Source organism: Perognathus longimembris, chromosome 1 (genome assembly GCF_023159225.1).
Source record: "Perognathus longimembris pacificus isolate PPM17 chromosome 1, ASM2315922v1, whole genome shotgun sequence".
NCBI classification, from domain to species: Eukaryota; Metazoa; Chordata; class Mammalia; order Rodentia; family Heteromyidae; genus Perognathus; species Perognathus longimembris.
In genome coordinates, this window is record NC_063161.1 from 67,505,577 (window position 1) to 67,518,706 (window position 13,130).

The 13,130-nt window shown below is 39.4% G+C and overlaps 1 protein-coding gene across 4 annotated transcripts in view; it reads left to right on the forward strand.

Moving 5' to 3' along the window:
- Dnm1l (dynamin 1 like) overlaps window positions 1-13,130 on the forward strand; it is a 48,761-nt gene that overhangs the window by 16,726 nt on the left and 18,905 nt on the right. For all 4 annotated transcript variants that reach the window (XM_048367144.1, XM_048367151.1, XM_048367162.1 and 1 more), the window contains exons 2-7: window positions 2,160-2,307; window positions 7,777-7,823; window positions 8,190-8,261; window positions 9,863-9,949; window positions 11,669-11,831; window positions 12,959-13,079. In XM_048367144.1, the coding sequence (XP_048223101.1) occupies window positions 2,160-2,307; window positions 7,777-7,823; window positions 8,190-8,261; window positions 9,863-9,949; window positions 11,669-11,831; window positions 12,959-13,079 (638 nt within the window). The remainder of the gene's footprint in view (window positions 1-2,159; window positions 2,308-7,776; window positions 7,824-8,189; window positions 8,262-9,862; window positions 9,950-11,668; window positions 11,832-12,958; window positions 13,080-13,130) is intronic.

The following is a 13,130-nucleotide window of genomic DNA, read 5'->3' on the forward strand; positions in this document are numbered from 1 at the left end:
CAGCCCCTTGACTGTATTTATTTAAAAGCTTTTAGAAGAGTCAAAGTTTCAGAAAAGTATGTGAGAAGTGGCTCCACAGACTTTCCTGCCTAGGTTGGCTTCGAACCATGATCCTCAGATCTCAGCCTCCTGAGTAGCTAGAATTACAGGTGTGAGCCACCAGCGCCCAGCTGAGATCCTACTTCTGCTTCCCTGTGTTGCTGAGGTGACAGGCTTGTGCCACTTCCTTCAGCCATTGTGGATCCTCTCAAGCTGGGGTCATGGTTGCATGCTTCCACCCCAGCTGCTGGTTACAGGCAAATCTTGTGAGCTTTAATGCATGAGCTGGCCTCAAACCATGATTCCCTTGCCTCCTCTGCAGTATTTTATTTTATTTTATTTTATTTTTGGCCAGTCCTGGGGACTGGACTCAGGGCCTGAGCACTGTCCCTGGCTTCTTCTTGCTCAAGGCTAGCACTCTGCCACTTGAGCCACAGCGCCCCTTCTGGCCATTTTCTGTATATGTGGTGCTGGGGAATCGAACCCAGGGCCTCATGTATATGAGGCAGGCACTCTTGGCACTAGGCCATATCCCCAGCCCCCTCTGCAGTATTTTAATAGCATCAAAAGCCATTTCAGTGTCCATGCATTGGTGTTTTCTTTCACCACCCTGATCCATGTATGCACGTGGTAGTACTGGGATCTGAACTCAAGGCTTTGAGTTTACTTGACCAGTACTTTACCACTTGAGCCTTGTCTCCAGCTTAGATTTGTGCTGGTTATTTTAAGAGGTTGAGTCTGGCATACTGTTCTGCTTAGGCTGGCCTTTAACTTCAGTCCTCCTATTCTCAGCCTCCATAGTAGTTAGGATTATAAGAGTGAGCCACTGGCACCTGGCCTTTATATTAAAAATAAAAGCAAATTAGAAAGAATATATACATTACTATCTGCATTTAAAGTAATTAATTATATATTATAGACATAATTTTATATACACTAGTTTTATACAGGTTTCAAAGCCTGGTTGGGGAAATTATGGAAATTGGAGTTGTTACTTTATTTCCTATTTTGTTTTGGAATGGGCTTTTATTTTTATTTTTTATTTGTTTTTGTAACAGTTCTGGGCTTAAATTTAGGACCTGGGCACCGTCTCTGAGTTTTTTGCTTCGAACTTTACCACTTGAGCCACAGCTCCACTTTTGGCTTTTTTTGGTAGTTAATTGGAGAGTAGAGTATCATGGATTTTCCTGCTTGGGCTGGCTTCTAACTAAGATCCTTAGATCTCAGCCTCCTGAGTAGGATTACAAGTGTGAACCACTAGTGCCCGGCTTCTTTTTTTTTTTTTATTTCTTTTTTTTTTTTTTTTTTTTTTTTTTTTGGCCCGTCCTGGGCCTTGGACTCAGGGCCTGAGCACTGTCCCTGGCTTCTTCCCGCTCAAGGCTAGCACTACTGCCACTTGAGCCACAGCGCCGCTTCTGGCCGTTTTTCTGTATATGTGGTGCTGGGGAATCGAACCTAGGGCCTCGTGTATCCGAGGCAGGCACTCTTGCCACTAGGCTATATCCCCAGCCCTTTTTTATTTCTTAAAAGAGAATAATGGGGGGGCTGGGGATATAGCCTAGTGGCAAGAGTGCCTGCCTCGGATACACGAGGCCCTAGGTTCGATTCCCCAGCACCACATATACAGAAAAACGGCCAGAAGCGGCGCTGTGGCTCAAGTGGCGGAGTGCTAGCCTTGAGCGGGAAGAAGCCAGGGACAGTGCTCAGGCCCTGAGTCCAAGGCCCAGGACTGGCCAAAAAAAAAAAAAAAAAAAGAGAGAATAATGGGGGCTGGGGATATAGCCTAGTGGCAAGAGTGCCTGCCTTGGATACACGAGGCCCTAGGTTCGATTCCCCAGCACCACATATACAGAAAAACGGCCAGAAGCAGCGCTGTGGCTCAAGTGGCAGAGTGCTAGCCTTGAACGGGAAGAAGCCAGGGACAGTGCTCAGGCCCTGAGTCCAAGGCCCAGGACTGGCCAAAAAAAAAAAAAAAAAGAGAATAATGATATCACAACGTAAAGACTAATAACTCAATTTCATTTTATGTCTGTAGTAATTTTTCCTTTAGAAAATCTTCTTTGCATCTTTGTTCATATAATCTCTTAACAGAAGAACTTTGTTGTCTGTTGTATTTTCAGAGCAGTGGAAAGAGCTCAGTGCTGGAGAGCCTGGTGGGGCGGGACCTGCTTCCCCGAGGCACTGGCATTGTCACCCGGAGGCCTCTCATTCTGCAGCTGGTTCACGTGGCACCAGAGGACAAGCGAAAAACATCAGCAGAAGAAAATGGTAAATACCACAATTGGGGATAAGAATTGTCTAAAAACGATTCACTTTTGGTTTGTTTTTAAGATATGATTTGGTTAGTCCATTGGAAATTATTAATGGCTATAGGAAGATCTAAATTCCTTTGAAGTTGTATACCAGTTTCTGATATAAGAAAGTAGTTTTTGTTGTTTTTGTGAGTTAACTTGATGGGAATAGAGTAATTCAGTTTTATAAACTTATTGGTGATATTTAACAAAGGACTCAGTGACAGTGAATAGTAACTAATGCATCATTTTAAAGAAACAGGGTTTTGTTTTTTATTTCAAGGTAGGTTCTTATTCTATAGCTTAAGCTATCCTGTTGGACATCCTGGTGCTGGGATTATAGGTATGTGCTTCCAGGTCTTGCTCCTCTGACTACTGATGTTTTTGGTTTTTACTTTGATTTGCAATTTAGGTCATTTAGATTCTAGTTGAAAATTTCATTTTAAATAGAATTGACTGTTAGCATTATTAACTCACTTTCCCTTTCCTTGTCTTACTACCTGTCTGCTAGTTTTCATTCCCCTTCATTGGAGTGGGTTATTTAAAGTTTCAATTTAAAATTATTAGTTATTACTTTGAATGTATACAGCACCTTTATTTTGAAGAACTCCTCTACCATGCTCAGGTTTAGACTCTAGCTAAACTGAGTTAGGCTCTGTCTTAAAAGTGTTATATGAAAAGTAGGCCTGGAATATGAAAATAAGAAGCCATGCATTATTGTATAAGAAATGTTGCCTATTACCAAATTTTAAGTTGTGTATACAATGTGCATTCTATATTAGTCATACATAATGCCTTTGAAATGTTCAAGTACTACATCTAATACTCTGATTTAATCCAGTGTCTAGCCTGGATTTTGTCTTATAAAAGTCCGTAAAATTGCCTTAATTGTTAAGTGGCTTTTGTAACAGAACACCATATCTATTTCTTTCTTTCTTTCTTTTTTTAAATCTTTTTTTTTTTTTTTTTTTTTTGCCAGTCCTGGGCCTTGGACTCAGGGCCTGAGCACTGTCCCTGGCTTCTTTTTGCTCAAGGCTAGCACTCTGCCACTTGAGCCACAGCACCACTTCTGGCCATTTTCTGTATGTGGTGCTGGGGAATTCAACCCAGGGCCTCATGTATACAAGGCAAGCACTCTTGCCACTAGGCCATATCCCCAGCCCCTTTTTCTTTCTTTTTTTTTTTTTGACAGTCCTGAGGCCTGAACTTAGGGCCTAAGCACTGTTGAGCCTCTCTGTGCTCAAGGCTAGCACTCTACCACTTGAGCCATAGTACCACTTCTGGCTTTTTCTGTGTATGTAGTACTGAGGAATCAAACCCAGGGCTTCATGTATGCTAGGCAAGCACTCTACCACTAAGCCACATTCCCAGCCCCCATGTCCGTTTCTTATCTGCAGAAATTTATTTTCATGAGGCTCCATTCTGCTTCTTAAAATAAGATGGGATGATATATTGCCAAATTGAAGTTACTTGGGTTTTTGTATTTTTTTTTTTTTTTACTTATCATAGGAGTGAACAATTGCTTTGTGTTTAAAGTGGGAAATGCTGTCCTGAGCATTTGCTGTGACTCTAGAATCACTGAAACAAGTGAATGAAGTTACTAGCAAGTGGTATTTCCAGATTGCCAGAGATATGGAGGAAACTTTTAGTTCTATTGGATGTGTTCTTGCTATGTTATGAAACATGCTGCCATTTTTGTTATAGTTATTTACTAAAATTGTAAACCTTGAATTTAGTCATTTTAAATTCAAAAAAGTACCAAATATTTTATTTTAGTTTATTTTTGCTGGTCCTGGGGCTTGAGCTCAGGGCCTGGGCATTGTCCCTGAGCTCCTTTTGCTCAAGGCTAGCACTTTACCACATGAGCCATGGTGCCACTTTTGGTCTTTTCCGTGATTAATCGAAGATAAGAATCTCTCTCTCTCTCTCTTTTTTTTGGCTAGTCCTGGGGCTTGGACTCAGGGCCTGAGCACTGTCCCTGGCTTCTTTTTGTTCAAGGCTAGCACTCTGCCACTTGAGCCACAGCACCACTTCTGGCCGTTTTCTGTATATGTGGTGCTGGGGAATTGAACCCAGGGCTTCATGTATACAAGGCAAGCACTCTTGCCACTAGGCCATATCCCCAGCCCAAAGATAAGAATCTCTTGAAGCCAGCCCCAGCTGGTTTTGAACTGTGATCCTTAGATCTGTCTCCCGAGTAAGTGAGGATTACAGGTGCGAGCCACCAGTGCCCGGCCTGAATATTTTAAATTCAGGCTATGAGAACTGTATGGCATTGGATCTCTTTTTTTTTGGCCAGTCCTGGGCCTTGGATTCAGGGCCTGAGCACTGTCCCTGGCTTCTTTTTGCTCAAGGCTAGCACTCTACCACTTGAACCACAGCGCCACTCTGGCCGTTTTCTATATGTGTGGTGCTGGGGAATCAAACACAGGGCTTCATGTATACGAGGCAAGCGCTCTTGCCACTAGGCCATACTCCCATTCTAGCATTGGATTTCTTTCTTTTTTTTTTTATTCAATTCGTTTTACTATTTTTATTTATTTTTTCAAATTTTCATTATCAAACTGATGGACAGAGAGGTTACAGTTTCATATGTTAGGCATTGGATACATTTCTTGTACTGTTTGTTACCTTGTCCCTTATACCCCCCTCCCTCCTCCCCCTTTCACATTCCCCCCCTGAGGTGTTCAGTTCACTTACACCAAACAGTTTTGCTGGCATTGGATTTCTTGCTTTTAACTTTTTGTCTTAAGTTCTTGGCAGATGCAGGCTGTGTTTCCTTAAGATAAAACTTTGCTTGTAGCAAAGGAGGCACATTTCAGCTGAACATGAGTCAGCTCCCTAGTATCTCTGCTTGTGTATCTACTGTATTTTGTTGATGTCTCTTCTTGGTGGTGGGTCAGTAAATTTGCATATCTTTATCTGCGTATATATTTATACACACACATACATTTCCCCCAAGCTTATTGCTTAGTGCATGTGTATGTGTGTGAGCAAGAAAGAGACATTTTCCTCTACTTAAATAACAACTCAGCTAGCTAGAACACAGAGGAGGTTTTAAATTTAAGTACCACATTTCATATTTTGGTCTAGGATAATTCTTAAGCTTCTCAATTGGAGACACTTTCTTCTTGGCTTATTATAAGTCAATTCTAACCTAGACGAAATTAGAAATCAAGAAGCAGTTTAACATATAGTCTAAAGTATGAGCTCTTTTGATAGCCTGACAGTGAGAGGACAGGAGGACAACCAAGCAGATAGAAAGCATCCCAAAGAACAAGAACAAAAAAAGAAAAACCCTTTTTATATAGGGATTTGTGAGTTAAGTCCATGAGGTCTTTGTGTTATGATGCAGAAAATTTTAAGATGATTTAGAGAACGCTAATCAATTTTAAATATATGCTTATCAAAACTAGATGAGATATTTTAGTGTTTCAATAAACACAAGTCAAATGTCAGGAAAACTCAGCATCATGCAATATTTCTGTCATCTCTCTGGGGTAATTGAGGTATTGATATGTAGGGAAATTACTTAAAAATACATAGTTCCTTCTAATTGTAAATTTTAAATAATTGAATGCTGTGTGCATTTAAAATGTGATCATGTTTCTAGACAGTTTGATTCTTTTAAAAAGTTAACAATTTTAGGGTTAAGCTAAACTTATTATTCTGTGCTATTTCTCTTTAACTACAGAGCCTGCCACATGGAAAAACTCAAGACACCTTTCTAAAGGTTCCCTTTCTCCATTTGTTTCTGGTCCTTCTCCTCTTATTCTGCCTGCATGTGTGCTTACATACTCTTACAGGCTATGTGCATTTTTTCCCCCCATTTTTATTTGCCTACCCACATCACTTACAGGTTTTAGTGGTTTTTGTTATCAGAATGCAAGCGTTTTTAGTGGTGAATGTATTTTATTTCATTTTTATTTTCCAAAACATGCTTGTGAAGCTAGGCCTTTTGTGTGTATGATGAATTAATAAACATACCCCGTTGGTATGCATCCCCGCTTCTGTGAGTTCCTTCCTCCTAGATTACTCCCGCCCTCCAATGAAACTTCTTGGAAGAAGGTACTATGCTTCACATCGGTGAGCATTTTACTTGGAAAGAGGATCCAGTTTTATTTACCTTCATTCCACAAAAGAATCAAGCTTACCTGTTCCTTGATAAATATTTATATAAATACCATGTAGTGGTTTTGATTTTGATTCCAGGTACAGATGTGCATTATTCGATACTCGTAAGTCATTAAGGTCTTTAAAAAAGTCTCAGGCCAGGGCAAAGTCACTGCGCCTGGGAGAGGTAAAGTTTGATTACCTTCTCCTCAGGTAAACATTTCTAGTTTCTCAAGGAGAAATTAAAAGTTTTAGACCACTTCACACAGTACAGGCAGTGAGCACACTTTCCTTTTTTTTTTTTTTTAAAGGAAGGGCAGGAGAAACAGACCTGTGACTGGAAGCTCAGTGGAGAGTACCACATCCATAATGTGCTCACCAGGGCTTTTCCTTCCTCCATCTCATTTCTTCCTACCTTAGTCTTAGTTCCATGGCAGAACATGATGTGCATGAAGGAAGCACTCGCTCCGTACCTCAGAGAGCTCTTCAAAGCAGCAGATTTTGACTTTAGAGCTGTTCACCAGGAAACCATGTTAAAACCACAACAAAGCCAAGAACTTGGCTACTTCATTAATATACTGCAAAAATTTACGTGATGTGTGATGTGTACCGATGCTATATAGATGCTTTTTGCACTATTCAGTGGAGTTCTTCATTTTTCTTTTTTTTTTAATATTTTATTTTATTTTATTTATTTTTTTTGGCCAGTCCTGGGGCTTGGACTCAGGGCCTGAGCACTGTCCCTGGCTTCTTTTTGCTCAAGGCTAGCACTCTGCCACTTGAGCCACAGCGCCACTTCTGGCCATTTTCTGCGTATGTGGTGCTGGGGAATTGAACCCAGGGCCTCATGTATATGAGACAAGCACTCTTGCCACTAGGCCATATCCGCAGCCCCTCTTCATTTTTCTTATTGGGTAATTTAAGCATCTTCCTCAGATAAACTTCTTTGATGTATGTTTAAAGAATTTACATCAAAGAAGTAAAAAGTGTAAGTATAAACATACATCAAAGAAGTGAAAAGAGTAAGTATAAACAATAGGAAGCATAAGCATAAACAAAATAGGAAATAAACAATTTTAAATATAAAATCTAGATTTCAAGTGGTAGAAAAATTTGTGAGTAACGCTACCTGAAGTTCTTCATGTTTCTGAACTACAGGACACTTTCTTTTTAAATGGTAAATGTATAATTTAGCAGATGTTAGAATTTGTTAACTTATACTTAGTGGCAGAATTGAAACAAATAACAATTTACTGTACAGCCTTTTTGAATCCCTAACTATAAAAAAATATTTTTTATAGTTTTCAGTAAGTGAGCTTTTTCTTTTTTCTAGGTGTAGAAGCCGAAGAATGGGGTAAATTTCTTCACACCAAAAATAAGGTAATTAAGATAAAATGAAATAACATGTAGAAAATAATACTTTGTAAGAATAGCAGTTGTCATTGGCAATGAAGCACTGTTCCCTTGAGAAATAATTATGTCTCAGTAACAATTCTAAACATAGTAGTTTATTTGATTAATAATCTTTAGAAGGAGTCTATTTCTCTTCAGTTTGGAGATTCCTAGTATTATAGGCCCAAATAACTAGGAATTAATGGCTCAGAAAAATAACTATGCATCAGAAATTATTTGCTAATTTCCTGCAGCAAATGCATAGACAGCCTTGAAATTTATGGACCCTCAAACTATCAAGAACTTTTGATCTCACTTTGAATATTGTAGTTCTTATTTGCTTTGTGTGTTTAGCTTTACACAGATTTTGATGAAATTCGACAAGAAATTGAAAATGAAACAGAAAGAATTTCAGGAAATAATAAGGTAAGCATCTTTTTAGACCTAGAAGACATAATATAATTCATAATCTTGATCTTTGAAATAAATGACATGCTTTCACAAACATAAAAACTTTGCTTAAAATCTCTTGGCATTAGATATTTTGCCACTCACTTGTAATCTCAACACTCGAGAGATGGAGATAGGAGGATCAAGTTTGTGGCCAGCCTGGGCTGCACAATGAGAGCCTATCTGAAAGAAAACAAGGGCTGGAAGGAGAGAGTGCTTATTAGCACATGCAATTCCTTGATTTGGTCCCAAGCTACATGAAGAAAACCCATTGTTTTTCAGAACTTTTATGCTTGTCAAATATACTTACATTTTTTCTTAATGCTATCATCTACATAGCACTTTACTATATAATTATTCTGCTTAATACTGCTATAGTGAGTTATCTTTATTTTATTTTTTTGCTGGTCCTGGGTCTTGAGCTGAGGGCCTGGGTGCTGTCCTTGGGCTCGTTTGTGCTTAAGGCTAGCCCTCTACCACTTGAGCCACAGTGCCACTTCCAGCTTTTTCTGAGTAATGTATTGGAGGTAAGAGTCTCACAGACTTTCCTACCCAAGCTGGTTTCAAACTGCAATCCTCAAATCTCAGCCTCCTGAGTAGGTAGGATTATAGGTAGGATTATATGCCATAGTGCCTGGCACGAGTTATCTTTTTTTCTAGTTGATTGTACTTTTAATTCAGGAAGCATTTTGTAATTTCTAAGGTACATGCATTTTAAGATAAGGGTAGTATGTTCATTTTTTTAATTTGTAATTAAATTGTTAAGTTTGTAATGGTACTGGGACTTGAACTCAGGGCCTCACATTCTTAACCTTTTCACTCATGGTTGGCACGAAACCAGCTGGTGCTATTTCTGGCTTTTTTAGTAACCCCCATACTGGCACCCCTCAAGAATATTTTTTTGAGATAAATTGTCTGAAGAAACTGTCTATACATTCTTACCACTTTCAAAGATCAAGAACCAAATTGGTTTGAATAACTTGCCATTTATTGCTTACTCTTAATTCAGAAACAATGTAGATTTGGATAGTAAAGACTTGTTCTTTTTAGTATAGTCTATTAAATGTATTTTAAGAAATCAACATCTGCATAGACTAGAGAGAAATGAAAGTGCTGGGGAAATTACTTGCTTGTTTTGCTTCTAGTAATAAATAACATAATGGGGCCGGGAATATGGCCTAGTGGTAGAGTGCTTGCCTCGTATACATGAAGCCCTGGGTTCGATTCCTCAGCACCACATATATATAGAAAAGGCTACAAGTGGCGCTGTGGCTCAAGTGGTAGAGTGCTAGACTTGAGCAAAAAGAGGCCAGGGACAGTGCTCAGGCCCTGAGTCCAAGCCCCAGGACTGGCAAAAAAAATAAAAAAACATAATGGCTTATATCTCTGGTATGAGATGGCGCAGGGTTATAACCTGTTACATGGCTGGCTGCCTTCTCGTATGTTTCATTGAACTGTGATTACTAAAAAGCTTTGGGAATTGTGTTTTAAAAGGATCTTAAGTCCATATACTTCAAGTTTTATACTTCATTGAACTTTTAATGTGGTTTTTAATATATTTTCAAACTTATGTCTAGGGTGTAAGCCCTGAACCAATTCATCTTAAGATTTTTTCACCCAACGTCGTCAATTTGACACTAGTGGACTTGCCAGGAATGACCAAGGTAAGGACGCATGTTCATGCTTCCCTTGAACAGTGTGGGGCAAACAGTGAGCTGGTGTGCAGCCACGCATGATCTGCTTTCGCATTTTATCACATACCCTCTTTTCCCCTGGGACTCTTTTCCCTCCGCTTTTATCTCTGTCACTGAGCACTCATTTTCAGTCTCTTGCTGTGAGCGCCCCCTGCTCAGGTGTGGCCTCTTGTCCTCTTACACTGCGATGAGTTTAACACACAGGAGTTTCTGTGTATGGACTGCACTCAGGTATCTTCAGCCCTGTGTACCCATCCAGATACCCTCTTGACATAAACAGATGCATGTCCACTAGGTATTTCTGACTTGATGTGTTTAATATCGAATTCTCAAACTGTCCTGCAACTATATTGGATCTTTCTGTAGTTTTTGTGGACTCAATACATGGCAGCTTCATTCTACTCCTGGCTTAGCCAAGTTTCCAGTTATCTGTGACTTTTATCCTGGTCCCCCCTTACTAGGAGCCTGTCATCTTAGGTCTTCTTTCATGTATAATAGATCCTCAAAAAGAAAAAAAAAGTCCAAACTCAGTTACCTCTTACACATTCCTAGCTGACCTAGCTACTGTCATCTCACCTGGATTTGTGCAGTAACAATAATAATATAATTTAAAAAATATTCTTTTAGCCATTTTTAAGCAACCACAATGGTAGTGATTCTAGTGAAGTGAAAGTGAGATTGTGTCATTTCTTGCCTGGAAGTCTCCCTAGTGGCTTCCTGCTCCACTGATCAGTAAGTCTTAGTTCTTAAAGAGAGACAAAGTATCTACTTGATATGCCTCTGTGTTTTCTCTTCTAGCTTCTGCTCCAGCTTCATGCCCTTGTTGCTGTACCCAAACCTGGAATGTTCTTTCCCCAAATACCTGTGTGCACCTCTCCAGTATTGCCTTTAATTTCTGTTTATTTTTCAAGTGTCATTGTCTCTATTTAAAAGCATAATTACTCTATTTAAAAGCATAATGTAATTAAAAACAATAATTTAGAAGCAGAGTCCTGAATTCACTGCCATTATAACCTCCTGTACTGGCATAACCCTTTTACAACCTGGATAGTATATATGATTTTGTGTATTATCTACCTCTTATCATTAAAACATAACCTCTTAAATTTAGACATTGTCTAAAGTTACTACTGTAACATAATCCAGCATGTATAAAAGAGTGCCTGAAATACTGTAGGCTGCCAGTTAACACTTGTTGAATGAATTAATCAATGAGTGAATTTGTCTCTATCTAGTTTGTACTGCCCAATCAACACAGGATTGTGTTCAGTTAACATTTTTACAAAAGTAAACTTACAAAATTTGCAGGAATTACGTTTTTTGGTGTCCTTCATTACCAAATAGATAAATACACCCCTAGTACATTATGGGTTTAATTATTTTAAAATGCCAAGCGCTTTAAAATGCCAAGGCTCATGCCTGTAATCCTAGTTACTCAAGAGGCAGAGATCTGAGGATCAAGGGTCTAAGCCAGCCAAGGCAGGAAAGTCTTATCTCCAATAAACTACTAAAAAAAAAAAAAAAAAAAAGCCAGAAGTGTCATGTGGCTCAAGTGGTAGAGTACCCAGGCCCCAGGACTGGCAAAAAAAAAAAAAAAAGGTGAAATACCTATTTTCTTGTGGGTTAATTGGAGGAAAAAATGCTGAGTTGATGTTTATCATTAACTCCTTGCTCATCTCTTTGGTTTAGGTGCCTGTAGGGGATCAGCCTAAGGACATAGAGCTTCAAATCAGAGAGCTCATTCTTCGATTCATCAGCAACCCTAATTCCATTATCCTTGCTGTGACTGCTGCTAATACGGACATGGCAACATCTGAAGCGCTGAAAATTTCGAGAGAGGTAGATCCGGATGGTAAGAACAGACATTGATAATGAATGACATGCTTGATGCAGAGTGGCAAATATGCCCTCAAGAAACTTTTCCTGAGCACTGGTGCCTCACACCTGTTATCCTGAGATCTGAGACTCAGGTTTGAAACAAGCTCAGGCAGAAAGTCTGTGAGACTACCCAAAAGCCGAAAGGAGGTATAGCACAAATGGCAGAACAGTCACCTTGAGTGAAAAAGCTAAGGGTCAGTGCCTAACCCCTGAATTTAAGCCCTATTCCTGGCACAATTAAAAAGTGAACTTGTATTTATGAGAGGAGTAGCCTTTAACACAAATTTCTTAAACATTTTTTTTTTTTGGCTAGTCCTGGGCCATGAACTCAGGGCCTGAGCACTGTCCCTGGCTTCTTTTTTTTTTTTTTTTTGCTCAAGGCTAGCACTCTGCCACTTGAGCCACAGCGCCACTTCTGGCCGTTTTCTATATATGTGGTGCTGAGGAATCGAACCCAGGGCTTCATGTATACGAGACGAGCACTTTACCACTAGGCCATATTCCCAGCCCTCTTAAACATATTTTTCAACTTTGCTTATAATTTCAAGTAGAAATTTGATGGAAAAGTAGGCAAAAATACTTTACCTAATGTTTGTATTTGCAGTTGCTACCTAAGGATGCTAACATAAATAATATAATGGTTTTGTGTAAATAAAATGATTGGGATTTGTGAATGGCTTATCTTCTAAGAAAAATAACTCCTAGTTGGTATCATCATTGTTGATCATTCTGGTCCAGGAAAGAATGATGGTTTCTACATTCTGCAGAGATAGAAGACATTGGGACATACTCAAGGCATAGGGGATTCTTAGAAATAAAGGTAAAAGCTATTCAGGAAGCATTTGTTAACTTGGAGAATTAGTTCATACTGCAGTTCAGTGATACCTGACTAAAGATGAGGCATTTCATAGTCTATATGAAATGTTAGCCTGTGAGTGGTTATAGTTGCTTTTGCTTATTTTTAAAAATATTTGGAGGGCCTGAAGGCTATGTCCTATTTTTCTTTCCTTGCTTCAAAGAATTTCAGATAGAAATATTGGTGGGCCATGCTAGTGCGGAGATGACAGGTTTAGTTAACAGCCATTTTCTGGTCTTGGTCAGGTCGCAGAACACTGGCTGTGATCACGAAGCTTGACCTGATGGACGCGGGCACTGATGCCATGGATGTGCTGATGGGAAGGGTCATTCCAGTCAAGCTCGGCATCATCGGCGTGGTCAACAGGTCAGCACTCAAGAGGGCGTGAGGGACATGTCTCGTTTCAAAACTATCTAT